Here is a 26,198-nt window from a genome sequence, read left to right as displayed (position 1 = left end):
GCGTGCGACCATACCGACCGTAAATATATTTCAATTATATGTTTTCTCTTTACCGACGTTCAACAAAATTTTATTAATTATTAAAAGATACGCTGTATAGCCCAAAGGTGGGGCTGAAGGCGCCTCTAACTCCAACCGCGCGCGGAGTTAATAACCTCAAAAAAATTATTAAGCGATAGTATAATTTATTCAAATTTTAGAAATCTTTTTTTAAAATTTCAACTCCAAAAGTCTAAATTAAAAAAAAATCGGCGGTTTCTTGCGCGTCCCACGGGCAAGAGCTGAATATCTAACCTAACTTTAATTCGACCTAACCTAACTAATTAATTTGCCGTTTATCCGTCCCTCACACGTCGCAGGGGGAGTCCTATACTTGTGACAATTTTGATTTCAGGGTAATTTGAAAATTGTGATTTTCTCTTATATCGTAATTACGGTAAGATTATTTAATTTAACGTTTTAAACATTAAATTGCGTGTAATAGCGATCCAATGGAGACCGTACCGAAAGACTTGCGTGGACTGAGAGCGTGTTTGGTATGCTCATTGGTTAAGGTTCGTATTTCATTCATCTTCTGTTATAATACTGTGTAATGTCAATTCAGCAATGATATATTTGCATAATGATAATCATTTTTAACTAGACTGTAATTGCAACACCCGTCGAACTTGTTTATCACCTTCGGAATGACTGCAATCGTAATTTTATTCCGCAGACCTTCGACCAATTCGAATTCGACGGATGTGACAACTGTGACGATTTTCTACGTATGAAGAACAATAAGGATAATGTTTTTGACTGTACGAGTTCCAACTTTGATGGGTAATGCGCAGCAACAGATAATACGATTATCTAGGAGTGATTTTTTTTTACAAGACACAGCAGTTTTGTGAACAAATAATATTAGCTTGTCAATTATTTGGATCTGTGAACGAAAATTATTAAAGATATGTCATATATTCCAAAAACTCGAGTAATGTTAAATCTAATTTTTTACTTGCAGCTTTAATTTTAATAGTTATAACAATTCAGAATATTAACAATGCTTTGTTTCAAGTAATTCTATTATAAAGCGATTTAAAAAATAATTTTGCCATATTATTTATTTTGTTTGCTTGTGTTTTACATTCTAGAATGATTGCTGTAATGAGTCCAGAAGATAGCTGGGTATGCAAGTGGCAGAGAATAAGTAAGTTTATTATTGAGTAATTAAAATCCGTTTATAAATTATTGCCAATTATAGTTGCTTCTTGCTATATACTTTTTCCATTTTATCTCAAGAATTTTTTCATATTTTTAGTTCACAGTTGTAGTAAATCAGTAAAAAAAAAGTAATAATAATAAAAGTTGCAAGGGGATAAATATGTGCAAAGTAATTTGTAATATTTATAGAAATAGCTTATATAATACATATTCAGTTATTTTAATAAATATATTTATTTCTGAGATTTTCATCTTTAAACGTATAATACATTTATACATATATATTATTCTGATAAATGCCAGTATGTATTAATCTAGGAACATACTTATGTGCGTATATAACGTAAAGATCTGTTTAAGCAAAATGCTGTGCAAACCCTTTCAGAATTACAATTTCCTCTCAGTCTAATTACGTCGATGATAACCACTGTTGATTTCGAGATTCTCTACTTTTCTCAGATCGTTTTTGTAAGGGTGTCTACGCCATATCGGTATCAGGACGATTACCAGCTGGTGTCATCAGAGAAATGAAGAGCAGAGGAATAGTATATAGGCCGCGCGATACGAGTCAACGTTAATTATTCGAGATTTCTATGTAAGATGTAAATATTGAATTTTCCTTGATACTTTATAATTAGATCAATCGAGATACGATCATTGTTCATTTTGTTAAGTTAAATATACAAATATTCTTGCATGGCCAATTTAATTACAACATCGTACGTCATCCAGAATTTCTGAAAAGTACAAGTTTAATAAACGATTTATATTTAACGATTTACATTGAATCTGCAGTTTGCTCTGTTTATATATGCATGCGTGATTTCACTAGATTAAATGCAAATTGTATCAGAACTCCACTTTCAAAGACCTTTTAGCGTGACTTTCAATGTGATCTTTTAGTAGAACTCTTTTAATATGAATTTCTATGCATTACATTAATAAGATCTGAATAGTATATTTTTAGCTTGAATTTGAAAACCTTGCAATACGCGGGTTAGCATTTAAATGTGACTCCCTGGACATATAGTCGATTGACAAAGTAAAGAATATCGCATCACCGGCAATTGACCGTTTACACAATTGAGCCATAAATTTGCGCACGTTACATGATAATTATTATCGTTATACACAACTCGGCCACTCGTGATAACTGTTAAACACAAGGAGCAAGACACACATTCTCCCTGATGTAAGGGCCAAGCTGGTAGTTCATTGACAATCTGTAATATATTAATACAAATGTATTCTTTCTAGAAGCATGAGAATGGATACGCGTATTAAAGAAGAAAATATATACAAGATACATATAAAAACGTTAATAGAATTAATAAATATGTGCAAAAATATCAATAACTCTCACGTAGGCAATACTTACCGGTATACTTGCGTAAAAAGGTTCCATTTCTGCCCAGATTCGATCAATGTCCATTAAAAGGTCATCAAATCCAACAATGTTTATATCCAGCTCTTTATATGAGAAATTAACGCGTCTACAAACAGCTGCAACTTCAGCTAATTCTAATGACAAAATATATTTTATGTTTTTTTTTTACAGTCCTATTACACATCTTGAATAAATGAATGAAAATACATACAGTACGCGTTTTATTTTAAATAAAATGTATTACTAAAAAAAAAACACCTACGGCAAAGAAAGTTATATCCCTGGGCTGAACTTAAAACTTCCCGCAGAACTAATTCTGACGTTATATTGGTAAATATATTGGCTGCAACTTGTAGTAGTAAAACACAACTTTCCATATATTGCTTCCATTCCCAATACACGGTCTGCAACAGAGAAGCGCTTGATAATGTACGTATCAGGCAAGCATTCGCTTTGCATCTCAACTTTCTGACAATTCAATTACACGTGTACCTGCTGCGGAGCTTCTACAACTTGATCTTCCTCTATATTAGAAGGCAAAAATGATTTAAGATCTAAGCTAGGCACAGATCCAGAACGTGGCAGTGCTTCGGATGGACCGCTAATCAACTCTATACTATTTATCGAAATAGCATCTTCTTTCTGAACATTCTTCCCTAAGAATAATATGTACTACTAGATTCAAGCGAAATGGGGACACAAGCGAAAATAAAACTGCATAGCACATAGTGAGTAGCACTAACCTGTCTCTGCCAATCGTGCTTCAATTCCATCGTCAAGTTTTAGATTATCGAACGACTCGGACACTTCAGATGCGAAGTTGAGATCTGCTAAGTTATCGTTATCGGCATTGGCGTGCGTTTTAAACTCAAAATCTGCAAATATGTTACTGAAGCTTTCAATATCCAAAGCGTCCGACGTCGAGGGATTAGCAGGTGGTTGCTCCGCCGACATAAATTCCCCGAATTCGTCAGCCGACTGATCGTTAAAAGTTAAATCTACGCTCGCATCACTTATAACGGGTGCTTGTTGAACTAGCTCGCGCAACGCACTGTATTTATCCTCGACTTGTGGTAAACTCATTAAATCTTGTTGAACAGAATCAGACATTTCTACCGTAACGGCCTACAGATAGATTTAAACACATCAGCAAAAATTATATTGACATTAAATTATATCGACTTACAGACATAAAGCCATACCAGCTACATAATGGACAAACTCGTAATTGTTGTTTACCTTTGGCGCTAACTCCACTTTAGGTGATACCTCTTTATCGCAGCTGCTGACAGGCTTCGCCACACCCGTCAGACTGTTAAAACCGTCGCTGTAATCTTTAGGCGTGTCGTTATTTCTAATCACAGTGTCCTTGAGTATTACTGTTTTGGACCGATTCTTTATTCCGCATTTAGGAAACAGGTCGGACGTGGATTCCATCATTACGGACCGATCTTTAATACTTTGATACGGCAAACTCGCAGGTACGGGCGTGCGAATTTGCGTATTAATATGCACGGTTTTCGTTCCGACAGTGGTCCTCTTTGATTTGTCGACTGTCTTTTTCACTCCTAGATTGTGATTAGCGAGTCTGCTGCCAATCGCGGAACCCTGCTTGCTGTCCCAGATTGGCACGGCGGAGACGCTAGGGATCGGGGCGCTTTGAAACTCCGTAAACTCATCACAGGACTCGTCGAAGGACGACGCAGACGGAACGTCGGCTTGAACGCGCGGATTTTGTCTCGCGTCCTCGAACAGATTATTGACATTACTCCCAGCTGCGCCGGGCACCTGAATCTTTCCGTCGAAACAAGACGGCTTTCCAGGCGTGCCGCCAGAGAAGGATATAGTTGCATCAGGCACTGTGTTTACTCGAGCTCTAACTTTAGCTCTTCCCTTAACGTCGGGAATGTACATTTCTTCCACGCCCATGTTACCGCTGGGCTCCTCGTAGCGCTGAAGTTTCGGGGGGTTCGTCTGCGCGGCAGGCTGCAGATTCATCAGGCAATCTATGTTCAGGTAGGGCGTCGGCGGAAAGGGGAGCAAATGCAGTATATCGAGATTGTTGAAGCTGTAGGACGTCTGTGCGGCCGCCACGAGGGCCAGCGCGATGTACAGCTCCTGCTCGGTCAGCTGGCCGGCGTACTTCTGGTTGGCCAGGCTCCATATGTGGCCGAGCACCTCCACAGGCAGTTGGCTGGTGAGCAACAGCGGGAACACCTTGTTGGTGTCGACGAGCAGCTCGGCCTGGACGCCGTTCGACCTGACCCGATCCTCCCGCACCGCCTCCCACACCATCTTGTAGACCGGCGGCAGGGTGGTCGAGTTGGTCCACAGCCAGCTCGGCAGCTGGTTCAGCCTCTTGTTCGCGTGGCTCTTGTTCATGTTTTATTTCCCCCTCGCGTGGACGGCCGAAACTCACCCGGCTACAAACGTCGCTTGCGAATTACGTGAACTCGTCGAGCAGCACGAGCCCATCGTTCAGGCTGCTAGCTCGATACATACATCGACATTGGCAAAACACGGGATGAGGTGGGTGAGGTGGGTCGAGCGCGTCTCCCCTAACCACACCGCCTAACGTCGATCGCACGAACGCTCGAGACTCGCGGTGCTGCCGACAACGTTACCCTTCTTCCACATGGTGGTGTTCAGCGTGAGACGAACGCGCGTACCACATACGCAATCGTCCTTACGTCAACTGACGAGAGGACGAGAGCGACATCAGCGACATCGATCTCGTCACCGCCGGCTACCGAGCCAGAGTCCCCTGACGCCCTGACAGTTCTGACACTCCAAAACTCCAAAGTCCAAGTCATAAGTATAGTCCAAGTACTCCAATTGACTTCATTAGGTCTGTTCCTCTTTCTGCGCTAGGTTTCTCGACTTGTCTCTTTTCAGAGAAAGATCTCTGTCTCTTTAATTTGAACATAGATCGTTTCAGATGAAAAAAAATGGAGAAAATTTGAAGAGTTTGAAGGAAAATGTATAAAAGAAGAGTACAAAAAATAAATCTAATAAGTTTGTTCGTTTTATTTAGGCACAATATAGGCAGAGAGAAGGATGAGAGGCGCAATGACGGCGATTTTCTTGGGACGCTTTTGCAGGCCGTACAGTAGCGCCACACATCCACTTTCAGGAATTGGAACTACGAGTCACATCCACTTTTCGATGCTGTCGATGAGAATTTGGTTCATGTCCGTGCTATGTATACATCCACTTTTCGATATTGTCGGTCTTTGGTGGTTCGTGTTGTCATAAACCACCAAAGACTGACAATGGCGACAATATCGTGTTGACACAAACCACCAAAGACCGACAATATCGAAAAATGGATGTATACATAGCACGGACATGAACCAAATTCTCATCGACAGCATCGAAAAGTGTATGTGACTCGTAGTTCCAATTTCTGAAAGTGGATGTGTGGCGCTACTGTACGGCCTGCAAAAGCGTCCCAAGAAAATCGCCGTCATTGCGCCTCTCATCCTTCTCTCTGATAGTGATATAGGTGTTTGACTTTTTGTCCCTCCAATCGCCATGTTGTTAAAGTCCTACGATAACCAATCGCGTTTCAGTCGATACGTCGAAACTGGGGGTAACATTTCGCGTAGCTCAGCAAATTCTCGCTGCATGAGAAACTGGCTTCAATGTTTGGCTAATGGCGAGCGCCGGTTTCTAGTTTCTAGTTTCTACCGAGCCATCACGTTTCACGTTTAGAAACACGAGTCTCGTGGTAAACTCGAACGGTTTGACGTTTCATCGTTGAGCACCGGCCGGCGGCGAGGATGTCGGCGGACTTCTACATACGCTACTACGTCGGCCACAAGGGCAAGTTCGGCCACGAGTTCCTGGAATTCGAGTTCCGGCCGGACGGCAAGCTGCGCTACGCCAACAACTCCAACTACAAGAACGACACGATGATACGCAAGGAGGCCTACGTGCACCAGTGCGTGATGGAGGAGCTCAAGCGCATTATCCAGGACTCGGAGATCATGCAGGAGGACGACTCCCTCTGGCCGCCGCCGGACCGCGTCGGTCGCCAGGAGCTGGAGATCGTCATCGGCGACGAGCACATATCGTTCACCACCTCCAAGACCGGCTCCCTCCTGGACGTGAACCAGTCGCGCGACCCCGAGGGCCTGCGGTGCTTCTACTACCTCGTCCAGGATCTCAAATGCTTGGTGTTCTCCCTGATAGGGCTGCACTTCAAGATCAAGCCCATATAGGCGACGTCACCGACCCGAGACGCAATTGTACTCCTCACACTCCCCCCTTTGCTTCTTTATTTTAATAAAGTACACGTAATTATTTGTACTTTTTGTCTGTGCTTTCTTTTATCCATTTATGAAACCGGGATTTCTGAGCGAAATTAAATTGCATTCAATTGCATTCGTCCATTCGCGAATCACGATGTGCAGTCGACGTTACGAGAAAGTACGTACAATTAGATCAGTTCTAACCTAATCTGGGGGACGGTCGACGTGCGTCGTGCGTCTGCTGTTGATTTGTCGAAGCGATTGTTGGATCGACAAGTATTTAGTATTTACCTTGATGTATGCACACACACATATATATGTATAAAATAATGACGAAATGTGATTAGAACAAAAGAATAACGATTGCAGGTATACAGCAGCGTACAGTAACAATTTAATTCGCAGTCTTTGTTTGGAGTTTTGGATCTTGCGTACAGTTCCTAACCTCGCGACAATTGATCGTGCTGTTTTTACGAGGTCATTACCCAAGAAGTCATTAGTATATAAGAAAAGAACAAAGAGCTGGATGTGTAAAAAAAAACCTGAAAAACAAATACTTAAGTAGTTGATACGTAAATATCCTCGTTAAAAAGAAAAAATTTATCGTGCCGCGCGCGAAGGCGAACGGAAAAGGAGAAGAGTCTAAAAACGCTCACTGCAAATTCATGAAGCAAACTCGTCAAGGGAAACTGGTAAAGTTATTTAATCGTGCTGAAAGAGGTTTAAATTCTCAGATAGCACAAGCCGTCCCGAAGTCATCCTCGATACATCCGGGACATCCCTGGATGTATTGAGGATAACCCGAAGACGTCTGTGTTGTCTGGATTAGAAATCAAATTGTAGAAAGTCAACGTTTTGGTGGAAAAATGTCTCTTATTTTATCAGAAATTTTGTAAGAGTTGAGACTTGTGAAAAGTTCTGAAAAAATATACAAAGATTCTGAGACATTTTTCCACCGGGGAACCAGGGATCGCTTTAAATTTCTTATCCAGTGCGGTGAATTTTAAGTACTACAGAAGTCTCCAGAATTGCTTAAATTGCAGATACGAAATGTCGGCCAATACGCAGGATATGCCAAACAACAAGGACAGCGGGGATCAGGACTATCAGGAGGAACGCGAGGATCGCGTCGTCACGGACTCTGTCCACGAGAGGTTTCGGCAATCGCGCGTTCGTTGCGACGATTGCAAACGAGATATCCTGGGAAATGAGGCCGCCATAAGGAAGCACTTCGACGATTCGCATCCCTCGAACAGACATTGCTGCTACTGCAAAGGCAAGGTGTTTTTGTATCGAAAAATCACGACGGCGAACAGCAGGGAATCGTCGGATAGCTATGTAGTATATCACAAATGCAAGCACGATAAACAGCTCGATACGAATGCGTCGGAAGTACCTACGTAATGCTTCTAAAGTACTACGTATATAAATGCTGATATCTTTGTAACTTTTAAATGTAAGATATCCTGAGTTCGATATCTTTGATATCTTGAGTTCGATATTTTTGATATCTTGAATTCGATATCTTTAATGAAAATGGTTGTACGTGAGAAATCATGACAGCTGCGAAGCAAATTAATTTTTAGCGAAGGATAAATTGGCTAAACAAATTAGAGATCTTATTTAAATATGTATCACAAAAAAATGTTCGGCAAATGCTTGCCCAATCGATTGATATACGTATGATCGATTTTATCTATCAACCGATACCTGATGACAAGAAGTACACGGTTTCCTCAAGTCTCACGTATTTCTTGTATAATATCTATTATTAATATCTATAAGCGCGATTTTACATCTCTCTCTATTAGATTGTGAACAATGAATTAGATGTTGAACGTTAATCAAATATTCCATAATATAAATCTTGACAAGTAATTAAAAAAAAATATATATATATATACATATAAAAGTATGTAATGCATTTAATATTCTATGTATTGAATAATGTTTTTCATATGAGTTAGACGCATGAAGATATGAAAATGTTAGGACAAGACTTTTTATAATACACGTTCTTATTTATAAATTATTCTATATAAGGTTATCATATAAAAAAATACTAATTTTCGCAATAACTGAAATGTCCATCAATTTTCTTTCAAATGTATATACATCACATATATTTTTTATCATTCGAAGATATTTTTAAATACAATTTAAAATAATCATTATCGGCAAACAATAGAATGGAGAAATAAAATGTAAAATGTTATATTAGTACAAAAAGATGACGATGCTGTAACGTAATACAAATATTGAAGATAAATCTTGAAATCTTAAAAATGTGATCTTTTTATAGATCTTTCATAGATCTGATGTAAATTTTCTTTATTTGCGACTGCGATTTTTTTTTTTTTTTTTTTTATAATTATATGTAAGTACAAAAGAATGATGATACTGTAACGAAATATAAATATTGAAGATGAATCTTAAATATTATCTCTTCATAGATCTGATGTAAACTTACTTTGTTTGCAATATTTTTCCTTTCTTTATGATGGAATAAATTAGAAGCTCAAAAAATGAGGATATAGACAAAAGGAAATGAGTATATGTTTCCTACCATATGAGATTTGTATATTATTTTTCTAAGTAAAAGAACAATTATGTATCATAGAATGAAAACTTATATTATAAACTTTGAGCTTTACAAATACACAAAATTTAATTTCAAGTACAAAGGTACATGAATTTGTACATAGTTGCGTTTATTTTTCTATACTTAACATTCATTGTAAAACATTTTCGATATATTAATTATACATTATAAGAATTTTATTATTTAATAGAAACAAATAATCTTAACAAAACTTGGTATGTTATTTATTTAATTCTTCCCTTCCATATATGAGGTATGTACGCTTCATATGATAGTCAGATACACAATCTACTCGACACACACATACGGAAGATCATTTCTTTCTTTCTCGAACATATGTGTGTGTGTGTGTGTGTGTACATAAATTTGTAAATTCAACAATCTTTAAAGTAAACATTTATATACGTCATTTCGTATTCTTTTTCCACCATTGGCATTTAACAAGAGAGTTTGTACAATAAATGATTTATACGCGGTTCTTTATACATTCAGAATAAATAAAAGACATCTATGTTACTGAAATACTAGATTTGTATGTGTAATTACGTACGTGTAATTAAAAATTCTAATAACGATTTTGGTAAATTGAGATTATAAACATGACAAATAAAATTAACATACATCATGAATAATAAATATAACATGAATACTATGACCATCCCATAACAAGACAGCATATTATAACGTATAATTTCTTATTTTTTACAACCATAAATATTGATATCTTCCACGTCTTTGGTAATCTTATATATTGTTTTTCTTTTATCTGAATATGTATACCGTATACATATATAATAGCACATGTACATACAGATCTTTTATATATAAAAACAGCCTATAAATATAAATTATATATAATATACATATAATGAGTTAGAAAAGATGTTATCGTTACACTTTTTATAAATGTCGTGAGCTGCAGCAGTTAAATATGTCATTAACGTAATATTTGTTTAGTTATTTAGTGTACTGTTTCTACATTTAAAAGATTAGAAAAGTACATATATTCAACATATAGATATCCATAGACAATTGTGAGTTATATTAATTGTAAAATGTCCTGTATGCAAATATATGATGTAACTTAATATGTAGGATATGCTTCAGGAATGGATGCAACGCTGGAGAATGATAACTCCTGTGAAGTATGTCCCACATATATTAAGTTGTTATAAGACGTTAATACTGGTTTATCATGCTGTAACTATCTCACAAATACAATATAAATATTATACTCGTCAAATACAATATTTGCACAAATACACAAGTTTATTTCTTTATTTGATAGGACTAGTCCCGATAGACGATTTTGTCGATTTCGATTTCTCAGTATTACGAGTCTGATACAGACTTTTATCACATTCATTTTTTACGAAAAGGGAATTCCTTATATCACACCCATATATACTAAGGACATATCACGATCTGCGTAGCTCGATTTTTCTCTTTTCCCATAAAATGTCCTCTCTTCACGAATCTATGAAGTTTAAAACTTATTTAACAAATGCACCATAGATCAGACTATATGTTATTCGAAGCATTTGAATGCTGGGCTAAGTTAACACTGGCCCCAGAGAGATATAGTAATCAATGGATATTTTGTACTAAAAATTGGGATATGCATGCAGGCTTTTTTACAATGTGCGAATAGTTTCCTTACGATAAATCTAAGTGTGGAATATTATAAATAAAAAATCGTAAAAATAAAAATAAATAATGTTACAGAATATTCGTTTTTTTTTATTAGATTATATAAAGGTAAAGTATGCCTATCCCGTAAATAAAAATAACATGGAGTCTGAGACCATGGATTCTAATAGCAAATTAGATGGAAAAGTGCGCGTTACAATTATATACCGTATAAAATATCATTGGAACAAATTGTGCATGTAACTAGATATCACGCGATAGCCTATGCTACGCGAAATAATGAATTGATTTGTACGGGCTGACGCAATTGTGGCAAAACTTGTTTAAATTGGCATTTATACACAGAACATAAGCAAATAGTTTTGCTTTGCTTATAAAAAATATACTACTTTGTTTATTCTGTACATCTTCTGGCTTATCTCATGGCAGATATCTCTTCTCAGACATAAATAACTCCACGAATTTTCTCAATAATTTGTTATCTGTGACGTGTACTTTTTAAAAATCTAATCGATACTTTATTCTATCGTATGTTTCTTTAAAAATAATTTTAATCTTGTTGGATAATCTGTCATTACGCCAGTTGCTCCCAAATCAAATGCTCTTTGGAATTCTTCGTCCTTATTCAAGACCCAAAAATAGACCTATACAAATACGTGTGCTAATAATATTGAAAATCAATGATATAATCAAATTTATGTAGTAATTGTAGTCGTATACACTTACATGTATGCCTCGTGCTCTTAAATGATTAAATAAACACGGCCTCATTAATAGTATGTTAATCGTACGCACTACCAACTTTTCCACCGGCAAAAACGTCGGACTCGGGCCACCTTTTCGTCTAGAATGAAAATACAAGGGAATTTTTTGCAATATAATTTGATCGCAACTATAAAAAGATGAAAAATATATCATTTATATTACCGCAAATAGATTGAAGGCAAGAAAATTTCAAGATGCGTTTCCTTTAATGGTACAAACGGTAACAAGCCGGTATACATGAGAAGTATCAACATCGTTACACGTTGCATCGAGAACAATAAGTTTACATTTGGATTCTACAACAAAATCACACGATTATTAAAAATATATAAAAGTTAATAATATACAAATTTATACGTGGCTTTCTATTTTAGATAATAAATACCAACTTTTACGATAACACATAAAAAAATTTTAACAAGTACAATTCAACTTGAAAACTGTTATGCTATAAATTTTAATGAAGTATTATATTACAAATCCTTTTAAAATGTTAATTTGATCTTTATAGAGGCATAATAGGGGTATGCATATTAACATACCATTTTGTAGCATTTCTGCGTGACTTCATCACTGAAGTTTCCCCAAACTGTATATTCCTCTCTATTGTATTCTTTTATGAGATCAGAAACTTCTGATATAAGCCGATCGTTATTGATTTTAATGTCAATGTTAATAGGGATATCGGGGAATGCCTCAAAGACTTCTCGCAACAATGCAAATCGTCGCTCCTCTTCCTTCGCCGAACCGACATACTCCACATCTGTTCAACTACAGTATTTAAATAATTCTGTTCGTAAGTGCGGCACATTCTTAAAATAATAGATAACAATACCTGGATCAAAATCAATCGGTAAACGTTGCTTTAAGAGCGGTAAATCCTTGTAATCCAATTCGGAGATATTTTTATCCACGCCAGTACTGCGCAAAAGATTGTGATCGTGAGAGATTACTACTTCGCCGTCTCTCGTAAGGTGACAATCTAATTCCAACATTTGCGTTCCAATGGCCACCGCTCTGCAATTGTAAGTAAATATATTGACTTTGCTCGAGCGTATAATTACAACATTAGCATAATAAATCTATTATAATCATAAATATTAATCAAGCAGGCATAATCAAGTGGATAACAAGATGGTCGAGAAAATGTTTTACTGCAGTTAAAAAAAAGTAATGATATGCGTAACGCAGGAAAAACTTGATTTAAATACATTATGCTAATGTTATTAGACAGACTTCGAGTGTTTTAATTTTTTCGCTATTTATCAATTCTGATATAAATTTTCATGAACATAATCTTTTTTTCTTATCTGAATATAAGTAGTGTAATAATATTAGAAGAAAGCAATAGCTTATAACTTCTCAACTATTATTGTAAAACATAAAAAACACTCGAATAAATTGTTCTCGTTATTCTATGTTATAAAAGTATGTGTACTAAAAACATTTTTTAACGTATTGAGTAACGAAAAATAAGTATTCCAGGAGGATATAAAGTACCAATATATATATATATATATATATATATATATATATATATATATATATATATATAAATTAAATCATTTGAATATATATTGACGTAGATAAAAACAAACATGAAATCCTTCCTATATTATTTTTACGTCAAGTACTTGAAATGAGAAATCGCATGTAAACGTATACACTTCATCGTGCTGCCGTTCGGTTATTTATACCGGTGATTAGCAAATTTCACACTGATTTAACACAGATGACAATGCGTTTTCGCAGCCTTGGAGGCGAGGAGGTCTTGGGTAAACAATACTTTCACTAACCGTTTGAATGCGCACATCGTGTTTTCGTAGCTCTCGCCGGCACCTAAAAAAAAAAGAGGAGAGATTTATCCGCAGGGCAGAATTAACACAGAGGAATTAATTCGCGCTCGCGAGCGCGATCCGCGGATGGTAAACAAAGGGAGGGACGAGGGACGACGACTCACCGCCCCGATGGCTGATGTGCTGGCACAAAAACTTCACCTTCTTCTTCCTGTGCAGCAGGGTGGGATACTTGAACAGGATCATCGAGGTCAGCATGTAGCCGCCGATTAGGGTGTACAGCAACATCTTAGCTTGCCTTGGTTACCCGTGCCGCGCGATATACCCTTATCCGCTGTCGAACATGACAGTGGGCGCGCTCGGTGCGTGCCGAAACGACGGACGCAAATAAACGGAGGGACCGGAGTCACTGGAGAGAGAGTGGAGGGACGGAGCAGACGACGCGACGGCGCAAGTGTGTGTGTGTGGGAGTGCGGCGGGTGGCCGCCGCGCCGGCCCTGAATTGCCCTGAATCACGCGCCTTCGAGAGCGGCGTGCCACGTGCCACGTGCCGCAAGGGCCCGCGCGCGTCACGATCGGCCAATCGGATGGCGGTCGCCGCGAAAGATTACTTACTTTCGATTGAGGCTCCGATTAACTTAAGAACGACTTCGACCAATTCTCCGATTAACTTCCGTCTATTTTTCTGTCGATTCTATTTTTAGTTCTTAAAAAAAAGAGAAAAAAAAATCAAATTGAACCGAAATTAAAGTTAATTGGTAAAAATGAATTCAATCAATAGAATTGCCTAAATTCTATATTAGAAATTCTGGCTATAATACGTTGTCCCTATATATAATCAAATCTTTTTTTTATTAAACAAAATATCTAACGAAATAGAGTATTATTTGCAATGATAAATTAATAATCGTTGATCAAGTTAATCGAAATTTAGTCGAAATCGTCCTAACTCAACCGGCAGATTCTTTTGCAGCAAAATGTTAACTGTGTACAATTTATTGTTTTTAATCCAGTCTTCCTTTCCACCTATTAAACAACGAAAGATTGATAATTCGGTCCATGCCAAAGAAATATTGCATTTATTATTCGATAAACTTATATAATCATCTATTAAGTATAGTTAATCAGAGTTTACAGGTGTTGAAGTCATTCATAGAGATTATTTAATTTTCGCAAAGTAATAGTCTGCAAAAATGTCTCAACTAACGCGCGAACAACATAAATTCTTTCTTTTATGAAAAGAAAGATTAAATTAGGGAACGACGAATATATTATACAGTTGAAAATTTCATGCAATTCCGCCAGTTGAAACTATATAACGTCCATTGTTATCAAATGCATTAACTTTTAATCTTGGTTTAATTTACTTTTTATTTCTAATTCTTATAACTAGAAAGAGATAAAAAGTAAGTTAAATTAAAATTAAACTTAATATATCTATACATCGGTAGAAATAAAAATAAAAATATTTTTTTAAACGCATTTTACGTTTATTTCGTAATGTTAATTTTTATCGAAATAAAAATTTCTTTGTATTCGCCCAGTTACGAAATACAAATATTGGATTACACGAACGTTGTAATTTGTAATATCTAATATCGACGCGATGACATCCAATTAATTCGGTCCCGTTAAATTCTGTCGTACAAACACGAACTTCTCTTATTTTTGTCGCATTTCAAGCGCACATTGCATTCATCTTCCGTCCGATTTAAATTCCCGATAACCGTTACCAGACCGTTACTTCCTCGATCCGGAGAGCTATTTTGAGAAAGTAGAAAGAATCTCGCGTGGAAATCGGCATAAATATTATCCAGCCGAACGCGCGCCGTATTCGCTCCGTGCGTTTCAGCGCCATCTAGCGCTATCGCCATGCAATAAAAGTGGAAACAACGATGAGATATGAGATGTTTATTATTATATGTTGATTATTACCAAAGCTTCTTGTGCAATAGATGCAGTGTATTTTTTTACATTTTACTGTTAATAATTTCGGTAAGTAAAAATTGCTATACGCGCATAATCTATGATTGTTACTATATAATTGGAGGTTGACTGCACAGCGGTATTTATGTCACTTTAATTACTGGAACTCCTATTTTTTATATCAGAAAACAATAAATAATAACTACTGTTAATTAAATATTTTTAAAAAATGTCAGTAGTAAAAAGTGAAAAATGACGCAACAACTACGATGACCCATTTTTAATAATAATACGTCTAGTTGAATAGGAAAATATTCCACCCTGAGTTCACTATTCTCTCACCCGAGCGCTTTCGTAGCTCGTGCTATCCCCTCCAACCAAACGCACAGAGCGAATATCTCTTATGGCCGCAGGGGGAAGTGATCCGCGCAGTTCCTTGGGCTTAACGCACCCACGGCATTACCGAGTTCAAAACACCGCGGACATACACGAACAATTATACATACACCCATACACGTACACAGTCTGGAGTGTGAGGAATTACGAGTGAATGAGTCTATACTGCGCAGTTTAACTTCTGTTTGGGACGCTTTTATTGAGGCGTTCATGTTAATCCAGTCATAAGTCTTACTTTGGATGTGATACAGCTTATAGTTTCGGTTTCTCTATTATGGCCACATGGGTTTTCCCCCCGGTTTTTCCTTTTTTTAATTAAAAAAAAAAAAAAAAAAAAAAATATATATATATATATATATATCTCTTATATGCGTATAGCCCCGAGCCCGAGCCTCGACGACCCGACGCGCTCGGCTCGGCGAGCGCCGCGCACCGCACCGCATCGAATGCACCTGGCAGACGATTCCGAAAGTTACTCCGGAAAAATGCGCTTCTCTCGCCAGCGTCCCTCGTCGCACGGTTGACGCGATGTCCGAATCGAACTCGCCGAAAACGGACACGAGTAGCTCCAGCCTCCTGCGGCGATTCCGCTTTCAAAAAAAACAAACGAAGGCCATGAACATGTGTAAGAAACTCGAGAGCGTAGCCTTTTTGCCATTATTCTTCCGTCTCGTTAATCGATGTACGCGCGCGTAATTGGCGTGTATATATCCTTGACGGGGTCTCGCCGCTTTTCTGCGTTTTCGCGAAACGGCACCACGGCGGCGTTTATATATGCGATATACGTTTCGGTTTAGCAGTTCAACATATTTTTAAAGGTCAATTTTAAAATGATTTCTTTCGTACACTTGCACTCCGATATAAATTTGTAAGCTGGATTCGTTGTGTAAAAGTTCATCGCGGACATTTAATTTGATTTCTGATCTCTGCCGTGTGTCGATAAACGGTTATATATACCAATTTTGTCTACAATTTTAGCTGACGAGGATAGTAACTTGGTAAGCTCCGACACACAAGTGCGCCGTAAATCCGTAAACCGCATTGAGGATAGTGACAGCGATATTGGTAGCCCAGCGAAGCCAAGTTCAGACTGTAACGCCAAAGGTAAAGAGAATAAGTTAAAGTACCTGACAACTTTGTATCCACAGAATGATGTAATAGTAAGTATCTTCAGATTTTTTTATCTTCAGATTTTCTATAAGCAGACCTTTCTTTCAGCCGAATAAAAATAATCAATACAGTATTAATTATTTAATTGCCGCCTAAATTTTCATCTCTCTTATCAGGCAAATCTCTATATTGTCTTCAATATTCGAGATAAAGCAGGCTAACTAACAATATGTTGTGACTTTGTATTAAATAAGAGCAAAAAAATAATTATACGAATCATTTTTTAGCATATACAAGAAGTACTTAAAAGCACCAATTGGAATGTCGAGGAGGCGGAGGAGGAGCTTAAAAAAAATAGGAAAAGGGGTTTGAAAAAGTCTTCAAAAACTAGCAAGAAAAAAAGGAGAAAATTAAATGTAGACGAGGATGTAGATGTTGATTCGGATGAGGGAAATTACAATAAAGACAAAGTATTTAATAGGTACATAATTTTGCAACGCGATTTTGTACTCCCAATTAAATACATGATCGTGATATAAATGTATTATTGTTTTACAGTGATGAGGATTCGGATGTGGAGATATCTAACGAGCTTACAGGTGATAAGAAATCAGTTTTGGAATTTATGCAAACTGCTCTACCGTCGGAACTGCTTCTGATGTCCCAATGTTCTCAAAAGAGAGCCTGGGCTATTATAGATGCAAGACCATTTGAAGATTGGAGAGACTTAGTGAATAAATTTCAAAATATAAAATACTTAGACACAGAATTATTGAATGCTGCTCAGGTAAATTCGACAAAATATATATACAATATATAAAACATAAAAATGTAGTGATATTTATCTTCTATTAATTAACAACGAAAGAGCATATTGAGCCGTAACTAGGTGTTAATGTTAATGTATTCACAAATAATTTAATTTAACAGACGTTTCGGTCAACATATTGGATCATCCTCAGTGTCGTACGATAATCGGAGTAACATTAAACAGAAATTACACATTCAAAAATTAAAAACTAAGCGCAACGCTCGTTATTTTCGGATTACGTCATGATAAAGGTTCGTTTCGTTCGTCGTGCGATCCTTTGTCGAGTCAGCATTATCGGAGAAGTATTCTCTTACAATGATATAGCTATATATGCTGACTCGACAAAGGATCGCACGACGAACGAAACGAACCTTTATCGTGACGTAATCCGAAAACAACGAACGTTTACGCTTAGTTTTTAATTTTTGAATGTGTAATTTCTGTTTAATGTTACTCCGATTATTGTACGACACTGAGGATGGTCCAATATGTTGACCGAAACGTCTGTTAAATTAAATTGTAGGTGAATACATTAACATTAACACCTAGTTACGGCTCGATGCTGTTTCGTTGTTAATTGATTTTTAATCCCCTGTGAGCTTTTACTTTTATATCTTCTATTACATTACTAGAATTTGGAATGATTTTCATTAAACTCGTGAAAAGATTTTCATAATTCTGATAACAATATATATATATATATGTGTATATATATATATATATATATATATATAATTCTATTTCTCTAATATGAATATGTACAAAAAAAGGTACTACTATCTACACGTCATGTGGTGGAACTTCTGATGAAAAAATGCCTTCGCTTATCTACCAACATGGAGAAAGCTGTGGCTGCTGGGGCATCGACCATAACGCAGCAGCCAAAATTATTATCGCCAAACTTGACACTAGCTCCGTATCAAATGGTCGGCCTAAACTGGCTTGCTGTTATACATGCGCAGAATGTAAACGGTATACTAGCTGATGAAATGGGTTTGGGGAAAACGATACAAGTGATAGCATTTCTGACATATCTGAAAGAAGCTGATCTTCTCGATGAAAAGGATGGGCCTCATTTAATTGTCGTTCCCAGTTCAACTATGGGTAACATATTGCGTCTTTAGACATTTGATCCGCGAGAGGTCTTTACAATATACAAAAATCTTTCTCTCGATACAGAAAATTGGATGGACGAGTTGGAAAAATGGTCACCTAGCTTGAAAGTTGTGCAGTATTATGGCTCTCAAGAGGAACGAAAGGAAATGCGAATGGGGTGGCGAAACGGTGATCTCGATGACGTCGATGTTTTGTTAACTACGTACAATTTGATCTGCAGCACTCCAGAGGAGCGCAGACTATTTCGCGTCATGCCGTTGAACTATGTGGTCTTTGATGAAGCTCATATGCTCAAGAATATGAGCAGTGTTAGATATGAAAATCTCGTCAGGATTAATGTATGTATTAATCATATATGTATATATGTGTAAAAATGCAAGAAAGCTTATAACAAATATCTTATAATCTACTTTGAAGGCTAAACATCGAATTCTACTGACTGGTACACCTCTACAAAATAATTTATTGGAATTAATATCTTTGCTGATATTCGTAATGCCTTCATTATTTGCTGGAAAACAAGCCGATTTAAAAAGTCTCTTCTCCAAAAATCACGTAAGCCATATTGAACCATCATTATTAAAAAATATATTAATCGTATTTTATGTATAAGGTATTGTACATTTATTTGTAACTCGTGTTCTGAATAAATTTTCAGAAAGCACCTAACGATAAGAAGAACGGAGAACAGCCGTTGTTCGAAAGAGAACAAGTGAAAAATGCAAAAGAAATTATGCGACCGTTTGTTCTACGGCGACTTAAAGTTGAAGTTTTACGCGACTTGCCTAATAAGAAAGACGAAATAATACGATGCGCGTTAATTGAAAAGCAGCAAAGTATGTACAACAAATTAGTCGCGCAATTTTCAGCAGAGGCCAGCGAAATTACAGATGTAAATGGTACTGGTATGATGATGCAGTTGAGGAAGCTCGCCAATCATCCCCTTCTCGTACGTGATTATTACGATGAGAAAAAACTAAAGGTATGTACACAATCTGTGTGTGTGAAACTGTTTTCAATTGTTTTTTTTTTTTTATTTGTTCTCTTTAATCCTGACTTATCAATGCGTCATTAGACTATAGCGAGTAGACTGGCGAAAGAATCGGGTTACAAACAGAAGAATCCAGAGTACGTCTTTGAAGAGTTGATTTGGGCGTCTGATTATCAAATAAATCAATTGACTCGTACATACAAAAGTATAGCCGGATTTGGTTTGCCCCAAGAACTTATTCCTCAAGCTGGTAAATTGAAGGAACTGGACAAGTTGCTGCCACAATTGAAAACGGATGGTCACAGGGTGCTCATTTTTAGCCAGTTTACTATGGTGTTAGACATACTCGAAGAATACTTAGCTATTAGGGGACAGACATTTTTAAGGTTTGCTGTAACTAATTATCGCTGTGGCTGTCTCATATGCTATCTCAGGTCAATTCTAATGAATTTAACATTCAAATTAGGCTAGATGGCAGTACACCTGTAACTGAAAGACAAAGTCTTATAAATGAGTATACACAAGATCCAAGTATATTCATATTTTTATTATCAACAAGAGCAGGAGGTTTGGGGATCAATTTAACGGCTGCTGATACGGTCATAATACACGACATAGATTTCAACCCCTACAATGACAAACAAGCAGAAGATCGATGTCACCGTGTCGGACAAAAGAAGTATGCATTGTCGCAAGATTTAACCGTATTTTTAAGTTGAGATAAAACATATGTTTTATTATCATTCGTTAAAACGAATATATCCAAGATGCTGAATTCTCTTGCAGACCCGTATCTATAATAAGATTATTAAGTGAAGGCACAATAGAGGAAGGCATGTACGAGATAGCGCAAGAAAAATTGCATCTTGAACAACAAATTACTGGAAATGAAGGTAAGTAAAAAACATTTTGTCTTGTGTGACAAAAATTAACAAAATGTATTTTGTTTGCAGAAAATGAAAATGCGGATACAAAGTCCGTTATAAAATTATTAAAGATGACTATAGGTCAGGATCACAATAAATCACTGTCGTCAATGAAAAATGCCAATAAAGGAATCGACGCAGTAGGAAATGATAAAAATTTGTAAATAAGGAATTTTATTTCCATTTTTAATAATCATGAATTTTGATATATTCCAATTTAATGTATACTGATCATGTCAAATATCGTGAAATCATTGTAAACACACGAGGGAAACATAATGTATTTTGTATAAAGGATCACGTTTTTAACTTTTACTCACCGATTCAAGCTGCGGTCCACTTGACGCTACAAATGCTTCGAAGCATTCCTCTTCTCTTTTCTTTCAATGAAGAAAGAAGGAGAAGAAGAACGCTCCAAAGTATTTGCAGCGTCAAGTGGATCGCAGCCTCAATAGAAATATAACACAATTTGTAGATTTTCTATTTATAATGTGCGCTGTGGAATATTTCCTTTTATGTTATTTTGTATGTCTATTAAATCATTCCTTTATTTATCTACACAATATGCAATTTGTTTTATTTTACACAGCATGCTTTGCACGCTTCTATTTATAACCTTTTTTTTTACAGATATTAAGATATATCAAAATATTTAAAAGTATAACTCGAATAAACAAAAGAAAAAAAATAATACATGCTTAAAAGATATGATCTCCGTAATAAGCAAGAATCATTAAATTGTATTTTTTAAATTTATATAGTATAAAATTGGAAAGCAATGTATAATAATCAACTTCAGCATGTGATCATTCATTGACAAGCCAACATTTGATTACAAAAGGAAGAAAGTTGTAGAAATTGCATAAATGAAATAAATATGGCACAACTTTGTGAAAAATAGAAGTAATTTACACAACCACGATCATTTATATAAACATTAATAAACACGTAATTTTTTAGTTGTATAGAAAAAAGACATATGAAAAAATTTTATTATATATTACAATCTTCAGGATATACTTTGGCTCGTTAAAAGCTCTGACATTCCATCCTTAATGATTTTTAAGCTTTCTAAGTCGGCGTTTATTGTCGAAATAAGCTGCGCCATTCCCTGCTGCTCCATACTTAAATACTGAAATAATAGAAAAAACGATTATACGTACTATTTGATGATAATTTTAAGCTAAAGCGAATAGAGAATATTTTCTTACCGTTTTAATATCATCCTGTGCTATGGGATCCATTGCATACCTCTCTTGGTTTTGAATATCGATGTGCCGTCTCATTCTGAGCTGGGACAGCATTTCACTAATTCTACCTTTATATTGCGTTGGAGCGCTAATTTGTGAATGCATTGCTTCAAATCTGCGTGTTAAAACTTCTTCTTCCGGTTGTAAGGATAATCCAACTTTTCGCGTAATCTCCTGCCGTACTAGCACCTTTAAATGGAATTTATGTTGTTAGCAGACAAAAACATCAAGAGTAAAATTAATGGAATAATTAATCGCTACAATACCTGCAAAACCCTGTGTTGAAGTTCCAATAATGTACGCCTATGTTCCTTAAGTCGGGCTTGTGTAGCAGTGTGCTGCCTTTGCAAGCCTTGTATCTTTTCAGCTGCCATATCCAGAAAAGCTCTATGTCTAGCAGTTTCCTCTTCTTGACACTTCAGTCTGTGCTTAACTTGCTGAAAGCCGACCATAGGAACTGGAATATACTGCTCCGGATTTGGATTGTCTAACTGCGCTTGTTTCCATAATCTGGCGTCAATAGCGCAAGGTGGATTATCCAGGTATTCTTTTAGCTGCGACGGATCAAGTTTTACCAACGGAAATACATCTTCGACCCCACTTTGTACTAACTGTTGTTTTTGCATAATCTGCGACAGGTACGCGACCAATTCGTTGGCGGGAATTTTTCTATAAGAACCGGTAATTCCTTTCTCCGACACATATATTGTCACCTGACTTTTGTTCTCCCCCATTGATTTGACATTATCCACGGTTACCGTCAGATTGGGCTTATTCCCCAGCAAACCATTGAGAAATACTACTAACTGCTGTTTCCCATCCTGCACGTCCTTTTCTTTCTTATTAAAGCACAACACTACTAAACCATCGTTGTTGTCGGCATCGGGTATGCGACTGTATGTAATGGCTTTAAATCTGCATAGCGAATTTTCCTGAGTAAGATCTATAGCTGGGCCATTTACGGAATAATAAGCTTTTCCTGTACCCCACAACGCTTGAATAAGATTCCACCTGGCAATGGTATTATCTCGCTCGTCATTATACAACTGACAATTGAACACAGCGTTATAGAGAGCTTCCGATGCAGTGTTTGTAGGTTGTTGTTGCTGCTGTAGTAGTTGTTGCTGTTGCTGCTGAGGCTGTGTCAGTCCAGTACCAAATCCGGTGAATCCTGTTCCTGTGCATAATAAATATGTAAAAAGTAAGGAAAAAATATCGCAATATCAGAAATCTCAATATCTATACACGTATGAAGAGATTTTGCATTACCTGTTCCAAATCCACCAAATCCAGTAGTACCACTGGTGGTAGCCGGCTTGCTTCCGAATGCACCAAAACCCGTGTTTGTGCCGAAACCCGTTGAAGCAGTGCCCGCAGCGCCGAATCCGCCGAACAGGCTAGGGGTAGACGTAGTGGTGGTTGTCCCAAATCCACCGAAACCTCCGAAACTCAACGTCGACGTCGTCGCTGTCCCGAAACCACCGAAATTAGTCGTGGGAGCCGGGGCGCTGCCAAATGTCGAAGTTGTACCAAATCCAGTGGTCGCGGAGGAGGCGGGAGTACCGAAAGCTGGCGCCGAACCGAAGGCGCTGGTTGGCGTGGCACCGAACGTAGGTCCAGATCCAAAACCCGTGTTCGGCGCGGCACCGAAGCCAGTGGCTGTCGGAGCACCGAATCCGGCGCCAGTACCGAATCCAGCGGTCTGCGTCGACGGCGTGCCAAATAGGCTTGGCGTTGAAGTGGTCGGTGCGCTAAACCCGAACGAGGGCGTTCCAAATCCTGCCACTTTAAAATTCGTAACAAGTTAACGCTTTCAGCAAAAACTGAAAAAGTATAAGCATATTTCTGTTAGATATAGCAGGTCTGCTCTTTTTAGCTGAACTTGTGTGTTGCACAGTTCATCTTTTCTATTTTCCTTCTTAACGTGTGAAAAGAAAAAGAGGGAAGATAAACCGTGCGCGAGAAGTTCAGCTAAAAATCCCCCGATCTTTTTTTGTTTAATATGAAGTTAGGTAAATCATGTCAATTAAAAGGTGTTTGCTATCGTGACATTCTTCGTTGCTTATTTTATGAAAACAATTTTTAATGTGACGCTTATATTTTCGAATGTGATTATATATATTGAAAGATACCGCATGGATACACCTGACTGTAGATTACACTATTTGGATTATCTATTGAGATTTTCATGTTTAAAAATTCAAAAGTCAACTACAAATATATATAATTTTTCAATAATACGTTCATAATATGATATAAAATAACAGAAGATGGCATTTCTAAGTCAGCAGAATGATCTACAGGTAATATTCAGCAATAAGAAAGTTAGCATACTAGGTAAACTTGGATAAATTCGTCGTTGACGTTATTAAAACATAATGTAATTTAATACAAAGTTAAAGTGCACTCTAAACCTTCAACAGACCAGCTTCTACACACAACTGGCACACGATTCGCTACAGACAGCCGCTACATCTAATGTCCTCCGTCATATTAAGTCAGTACAGGATCCTTCCACTCAAATCGTAAGCGAACTTGGTACTACTGACATAGCAATCGGGGTAACAACTGTTATAACAATTTATCTCCTCTGACACACTTTACTTCGGACAACTTGACTCGATTTATCTTTGCGCAGGACGCGACCGCGGAAATTATGATAACGACACTTGGAAAGATCCCAAACGAGATGTATTATCTGGAAGATACGACCATCGGCAGAAAAGTTGCAGCTTACGGCACCGAGTCACGCACGATACTCGACCGTACTACGCTGGCATCGATCGGGACTGTTAAATCCGACGAGTTCGCGGATCGCTCGACGGTGCTGATCATCTTGCTGACCACACTCCTGGTCGTACTATTCATGTGCTGCGTCACGGCGTGCATTATCGCGAGATCCAGGAGTAGGCACGCTTTCCTGGCGAAGAGCGACGTCGAGTGCAGCCCGGATTGCGGGGGCGTGAACCAGCCCCTGCTGAACAAGACTTCCGACACGACCACCGGAACCAGCTCGACGAGGAACTGAGGGGAGAGCTCCGTTTCTACGTCGCGGCCTCCTCGCGTACGACCACTCTTCTCAACTTCACTCGGCACGGATCGACGAAGTCCCTCTCGCTGCCCTCGCTGGAGTGCCGTTCTTAACCTCAAAATTGTCACGCGCAAACTGTCGCGAGATACCTGCGAAAGCAGACACCGCGAACGTCCCTACGTCCGATGGAGAGGTAGAATCCTCGCGAACGAGGAAGGAAGAAGAAAAAGGAAAGGACGCGGGGAAACGCGGGACGAGTGAGAGAAATTCGCGATGTCTCGCGACGAGCGACTTACCAGGTTTAACCGGCGTCGCCGTGGACGCCGGCGTGGTGCCGAAAGCGAACGAAGGTGCGGGCGTCGACGTGGGCGCCCCGAAACCGCTACCGAACGACATATCGACCTCCTGTCCGTACCGCGGACCCGAACGCTGCCTGGAACGTACCACCCGCGTCCCGCGTCGCGACGCGTGCGATCACTGCGATCCTGCGAGCACGAGCGCGCGGCGACGGGAACGAATTCAGCGAATCGCAACATGGCCGTTCGCACGTGCGATAGGAGGTATAGGAGGTGATAGGAGCTGTGTTGGTTCTTCGCGGCTAAACTCCGTCCGCTCTTCTCTCTTTCTCCCTCTAACGTCCAATCGTGCGCTCGTTTCGTTTTAAGTGCGGAAGGTGCAACACGACGCAGCTACGGAGAACAGATGTGCGCACGGGCGGGAGATTTTAAGTGATGCGCGCGCGGGAAATCTGCGCGACGCGACGCGCGAGATTTCTCTTAAACGCCTCGCTCGTCGTCGAACGTAGAGATCACATTCGTCACGATCAAATTCGTTTGTAAAATGGAAAATATTGACTGTGTACAATCTACAATGTATTGTTCTTAATTCAATCTTCCTTCCCATCTGTCAAATGATAAAAAATAGACAATTCTATGTACTATATGCATATCAAGTACTCGATTAATTCAATCGACGGAATTGCCTG

The 26,198-nt window shown here is 37.9% G+C and overlaps 8 protein-coding genes across 15 annotated transcripts; 5 read left to right on the top strand and 3 right to left on the bottom strand.

Annotated features, from left to right (window-relative positions):
• Positions 1-113: 113 nt before the first annotated feature.
• On the top strand, positions 114-1,991 carry Spt4 (Transcription elongation factor subunit spt4). Its single transcript, XM_077412056.1, has 5 exons — positions 114-395; positions 485-554; positions 716-822; positions 1,134-1,189; positions 1,663-1,991. The coding sequence occupies exons 2-5, from the start codon at positions 492-494 to the stop codon at positions 1,779-1,781; spliced, it is 345 nt and encodes a 114-aa protein (XP_077268182.1). The 5' UTR covers positions 114-395; positions 485-491; the 3' UTR covers positions 1,782-1,991.
• Positions 1,414-5,504, bottom strand: LOC143900546 (uncharacterized). 2 transcript variants are annotated; one of them, XM_077412019.1, is made up of 6 exons: positions 3,830-5,504; positions 3,334-3,715; positions 3,083-3,246; positions 2,853-2,994; positions 2,582-2,724; positions 1,414-1,940 (listed from the first exon to the last, which is right to left on the bottom strand). In XM_077412019.1, exons 1-6 carry the CDS (start codon positions 4,970-4,972, stop codon positions 1,878-1,880), a joined length of 2,037 nt encoding a protein of 678 aa, XP_077268145.1. In that variant the 5' UTR covers positions 4,973-5,504; the 3' UTR covers positions 1,414-1,877. The 2 variants fall into 2 exon arrangements, with proteins under 2 accessions (XP_077268145.1, XP_077268144.1); XM_077412018.1 differs by having other exon boundaries at positions 1,414-2,426; positions 3,830-5,442.
• A 672-nt stretch (positions 5,505-6,176) lies between these two features.
• Positions 6,177-6,901, top strand: Mago (mago, exon junction complex subunit). The gene has a single exon (XM_077412052.1). The coding sequence runs from the start codon at positions 6,373-6,375 to the stop codon at positions 6,811-6,813; it is 441 nt and encodes a 146-aa protein (XP_077268178.1). The 5' UTR covers positions 6,177-6,372; the 3' UTR covers positions 6,814-6,901.
• Positions 6,902-7,005: 104 nt separating this feature from the next.
• On the top strand, positions 7,006-9,497 carry LOC143900559 (uncharacterized). Of its 4 annotated transcripts, XM_077412048.1 has the most exons (3): positions 7,006-7,140; positions 7,213-7,320; positions 7,887-9,497. In XM_077412048.1, coding segments are annotated over exons 1-3 (471 nt in total). In that variant the 5' UTR covers positions 7,006-7,138; the 3' UTR covers positions 8,248-9,497. The 4 variants fall into 4 exon arrangements, with proteins under 4 accessions (XP_077268174.1, XP_077268177.1, XP_077268176.1 ...); XM_077412051.1 differs by lacking the exon at positions 7,213-7,320 and having other exon boundaries at positions 7,036-7,140; XM_077412050.1 differs by lacking the exon at positions 7,213-7,320 and having other exon boundaries at positions 7,036-7,212.
• A 1,626-nt stretch (positions 9,498-11,123) lies between these two features.
• Positions 11,124-14,096, bottom strand: LOC143900554 (lysophospholipase D GDPD1). Its single transcript, XM_077412035.1, has 7 exons — positions 13,821-14,096; positions 13,657-13,699; positions 12,696-12,877; positions 12,403-12,623; positions 12,023-12,156; positions 11,822-11,939; positions 11,124-11,739 (listed from the first exon to the last, which is right to left on the bottom strand). Exons 1-7 carry the CDS (start codon positions 13,942-13,944, stop codon positions 11,614-11,616), a joined length of 948 nt encoding a protein of 315 aa, XP_077268161.1. The 5' UTR covers positions 13,945-14,096; the 3' UTR covers positions 11,124-11,613.
• A 1,869-nt stretch (positions 14,097-15,965) lies between these two features.
• Etl1 (SWI/SNF-related, matrix-associated actin-dependent regulator of chromatin, subfamily a, containing DEAD/H box 1) lies at positions 15,966-21,495 on the top strand. 4 transcript variants are annotated; one of them, XM_077412012.1, is made up of 13 exons: positions 15,966-16,128; positions 16,357-16,603; positions 16,957-17,138; positions 17,376-17,569; positions 17,647-17,875; positions 18,670-19,003; positions 19,079-19,353; positions 19,433-19,570; positions 19,674-19,997; positions 20,091-20,392; positions 20,473-20,685; positions 20,793-20,899; positions 20,960-21,495. In XM_077412012.1, the coding sequence occupies exons 2-13, from the start codon at positions 16,507-16,509 to the stop codon at positions 21,094-21,096; spliced, it is 2,532 nt and encodes an 843-aa protein (XP_077268138.1). In that variant the 5' UTR covers positions 15,966-16,128; positions 16,357-16,506; the 3' UTR covers positions 21,097-21,495. The 4 variants fall into 4 exon arrangements, with proteins under 4 accessions (XP_077268138.1, XP_077268137.1, XP_077268136.1 ...); XM_077412011.1 differs by having other exon boundaries at positions 15,966-16,241; XM_077412010.1 differs by having other exon boundaries at positions 15,966-16,276.
• A 402-nt stretch (positions 21,496-21,897) lies between these two features.
• On the bottom strand, positions 21,898-25,697 carry Nup54 (nuclear pore complex protein Nup54). Its single transcript, XM_077412022.1, has 5 exons — positions 25,510-25,697; positions 23,452-23,967; positions 22,449-23,359; positions 22,144-22,371; positions 21,898-22,064 (listed from the first exon to the last, which is right to left on the bottom strand). The coding sequence occupies exons 1-5, from the start codon at positions 25,607-25,609 to the stop codon at positions 21,942-21,944; spliced, it is 1,878 nt and encodes a 625-aa protein (XP_077268148.1). The 5' UTR covers positions 25,610-25,697; the 3' UTR covers positions 21,898-21,941.
• LOC143900562 (uncharacterized) lies at positions 24,617-25,210 on the top strand. Its single transcript, XM_077412055.1, has 2 exons — positions 24,617-24,743; positions 24,821-25,210. Exon 2 carries the CDS (start codon positions 24,839-24,841, stop codon positions 25,208-25,210), a length of 372 nt encoding a protein of 123 aa, XP_077268181.1. The 5' UTR covers positions 24,617-24,743; positions 24,821-24,838.
• Positions 25,698-26,198: the final 501 nt, after the last annotated feature.

This window comes from Temnothorax americanus, unplaced genomic scaffold (assembly GCF_048541705.1).
Source record: "Temnothorax americanus isolate GAGA-0224 unplaced genomic scaffold, ASM4854170v1 Scaffold3, whole genome shotgun sequence".
NCBI classification, from domain to species: Eukaryota; Metazoa; Arthropoda; class Insecta; order Hymenoptera; family Formicidae; genus Temnothorax; species Temnothorax americanus.
This window is presented reverse-complemented; position numbering and strand designations above follow the sequence as displayed.

Coding starts and splice junctions, on each gene's coding strand:
- Etl1 (XM_077412008.1), top strand. CDS start 15,986: ATGGCCGCAGGGGGAAGTGATCCGCGCAGTTCCTTGGGCTTAACGCAC. Junction 19,004..19,078: donor CGTTCCCAGTTCAACTATGG/GTAACATATTGC, acceptor CTCTCGATACAG/AAAATTGGATGGACGAGTTG. Junction 19,571..19,673: donor GTCTCTTCTCCAAAAATCAC/GTAAGCCATATT, acceptor ATAAATTTTCAG/AAAGCACCTAACGATAAGAA.
- LOC143900554 (XM_077412035.1), bottom strand. CDS start 13,944: ATGTTGCTGTACACCCTAATCGGCGGCTACATGCTGACCTCGATGATC. Junction 12,157..12,402: donor CGCAGAAATGCTACAAAATG/GTATGTTAATAT, acceptor ATTTTGTTGTAG/AATCCAAATGTAAACTTATT. Junction 11,740..11,821: donor TAAGAGCACGAGGCATACAT/GTAAGTGTATAC, acceptor GTATTTGTATAG/GTCTATTTTTGGGTCTTGAA.
- Mago (XM_077412052.1), top strand. CDS start 6,373: ATGTCGGCGGACTTCTACATACGCTACTACGTCGGCCACAAGGGCAAG.
- LOC143900546 (XM_077412018.1), bottom strand. CDS start 4,972: ATGAACAAGAGCCACGCGAACAAGAGGCTGAACCAGCTGCCGAGCTGG. Junction 3,247..3,333: donor AGCACGATTGGCAGAGACAG/GTTAGTGCTACT, acceptor TATTATTCTTAG/GGAAGAATGTTCAGAAAGAA. Junction 2,427..2,581: donor CTTTTTACGCAAGTATACCG/GTAAGTATTGCC, acceptor AATATATTACAG/ATTGTCAATGAACTACCAGC.
- LOC143900559 (XM_077412048.1), top strand. Junction 7,321..7,886: donor GATCGTGCTGTTTTTACGAG/GTCATTACCCAA, acceptor CTTAAATTGCAG/ATACGAAATGTCGGCCAATA.
- LOC143900562 (XM_077412055.1), top strand. CDS start 24,839: ATGATAACGACACTTGGAAAGATCCCAAACGAGATGTATTATCTGGAA.
- Nup54 (XM_077412022.1), bottom strand. CDS start 25,609: ATGTCGTTCGGTAGCGGTTTCGGGGCGCCCACGTCGACGCCCGCACCT. Junction 22,372..22,448: donor TTCAACACAGGGTTTTGCAG/GTATTGTAGCGA, acceptor TTCCATTTAAAG/GTGCTAGTACGGCAGGAGAT. Junction 22,065..22,143: donor CACAGGATGATATTAAAACG/GTAAGAAAATAT, acceptor CTATTATTTCAG/TATTTAAGTATGGAGCAGCA.
- Spt4 (XM_077412056.1), top strand. CDS start 492: ATGGAGACCGTACCGAAAGACTTGCGTGGACTGAGAGCGTGTTTGGTA. Junction 555..715: donor TGGTATGCTCATTGGTTAAG/GTTCGTATTTCA, acceptor TTTATTCCGCAG/ACCTTCGACCAATTCGAATT. Junction 1,190..1,662: donor ATGCAAGTGGCAGAGAATAA/GTAAGTTTATTA, acceptor TACTTTTCTCAG/ATCGTTTTTGTAAGGGTGTC.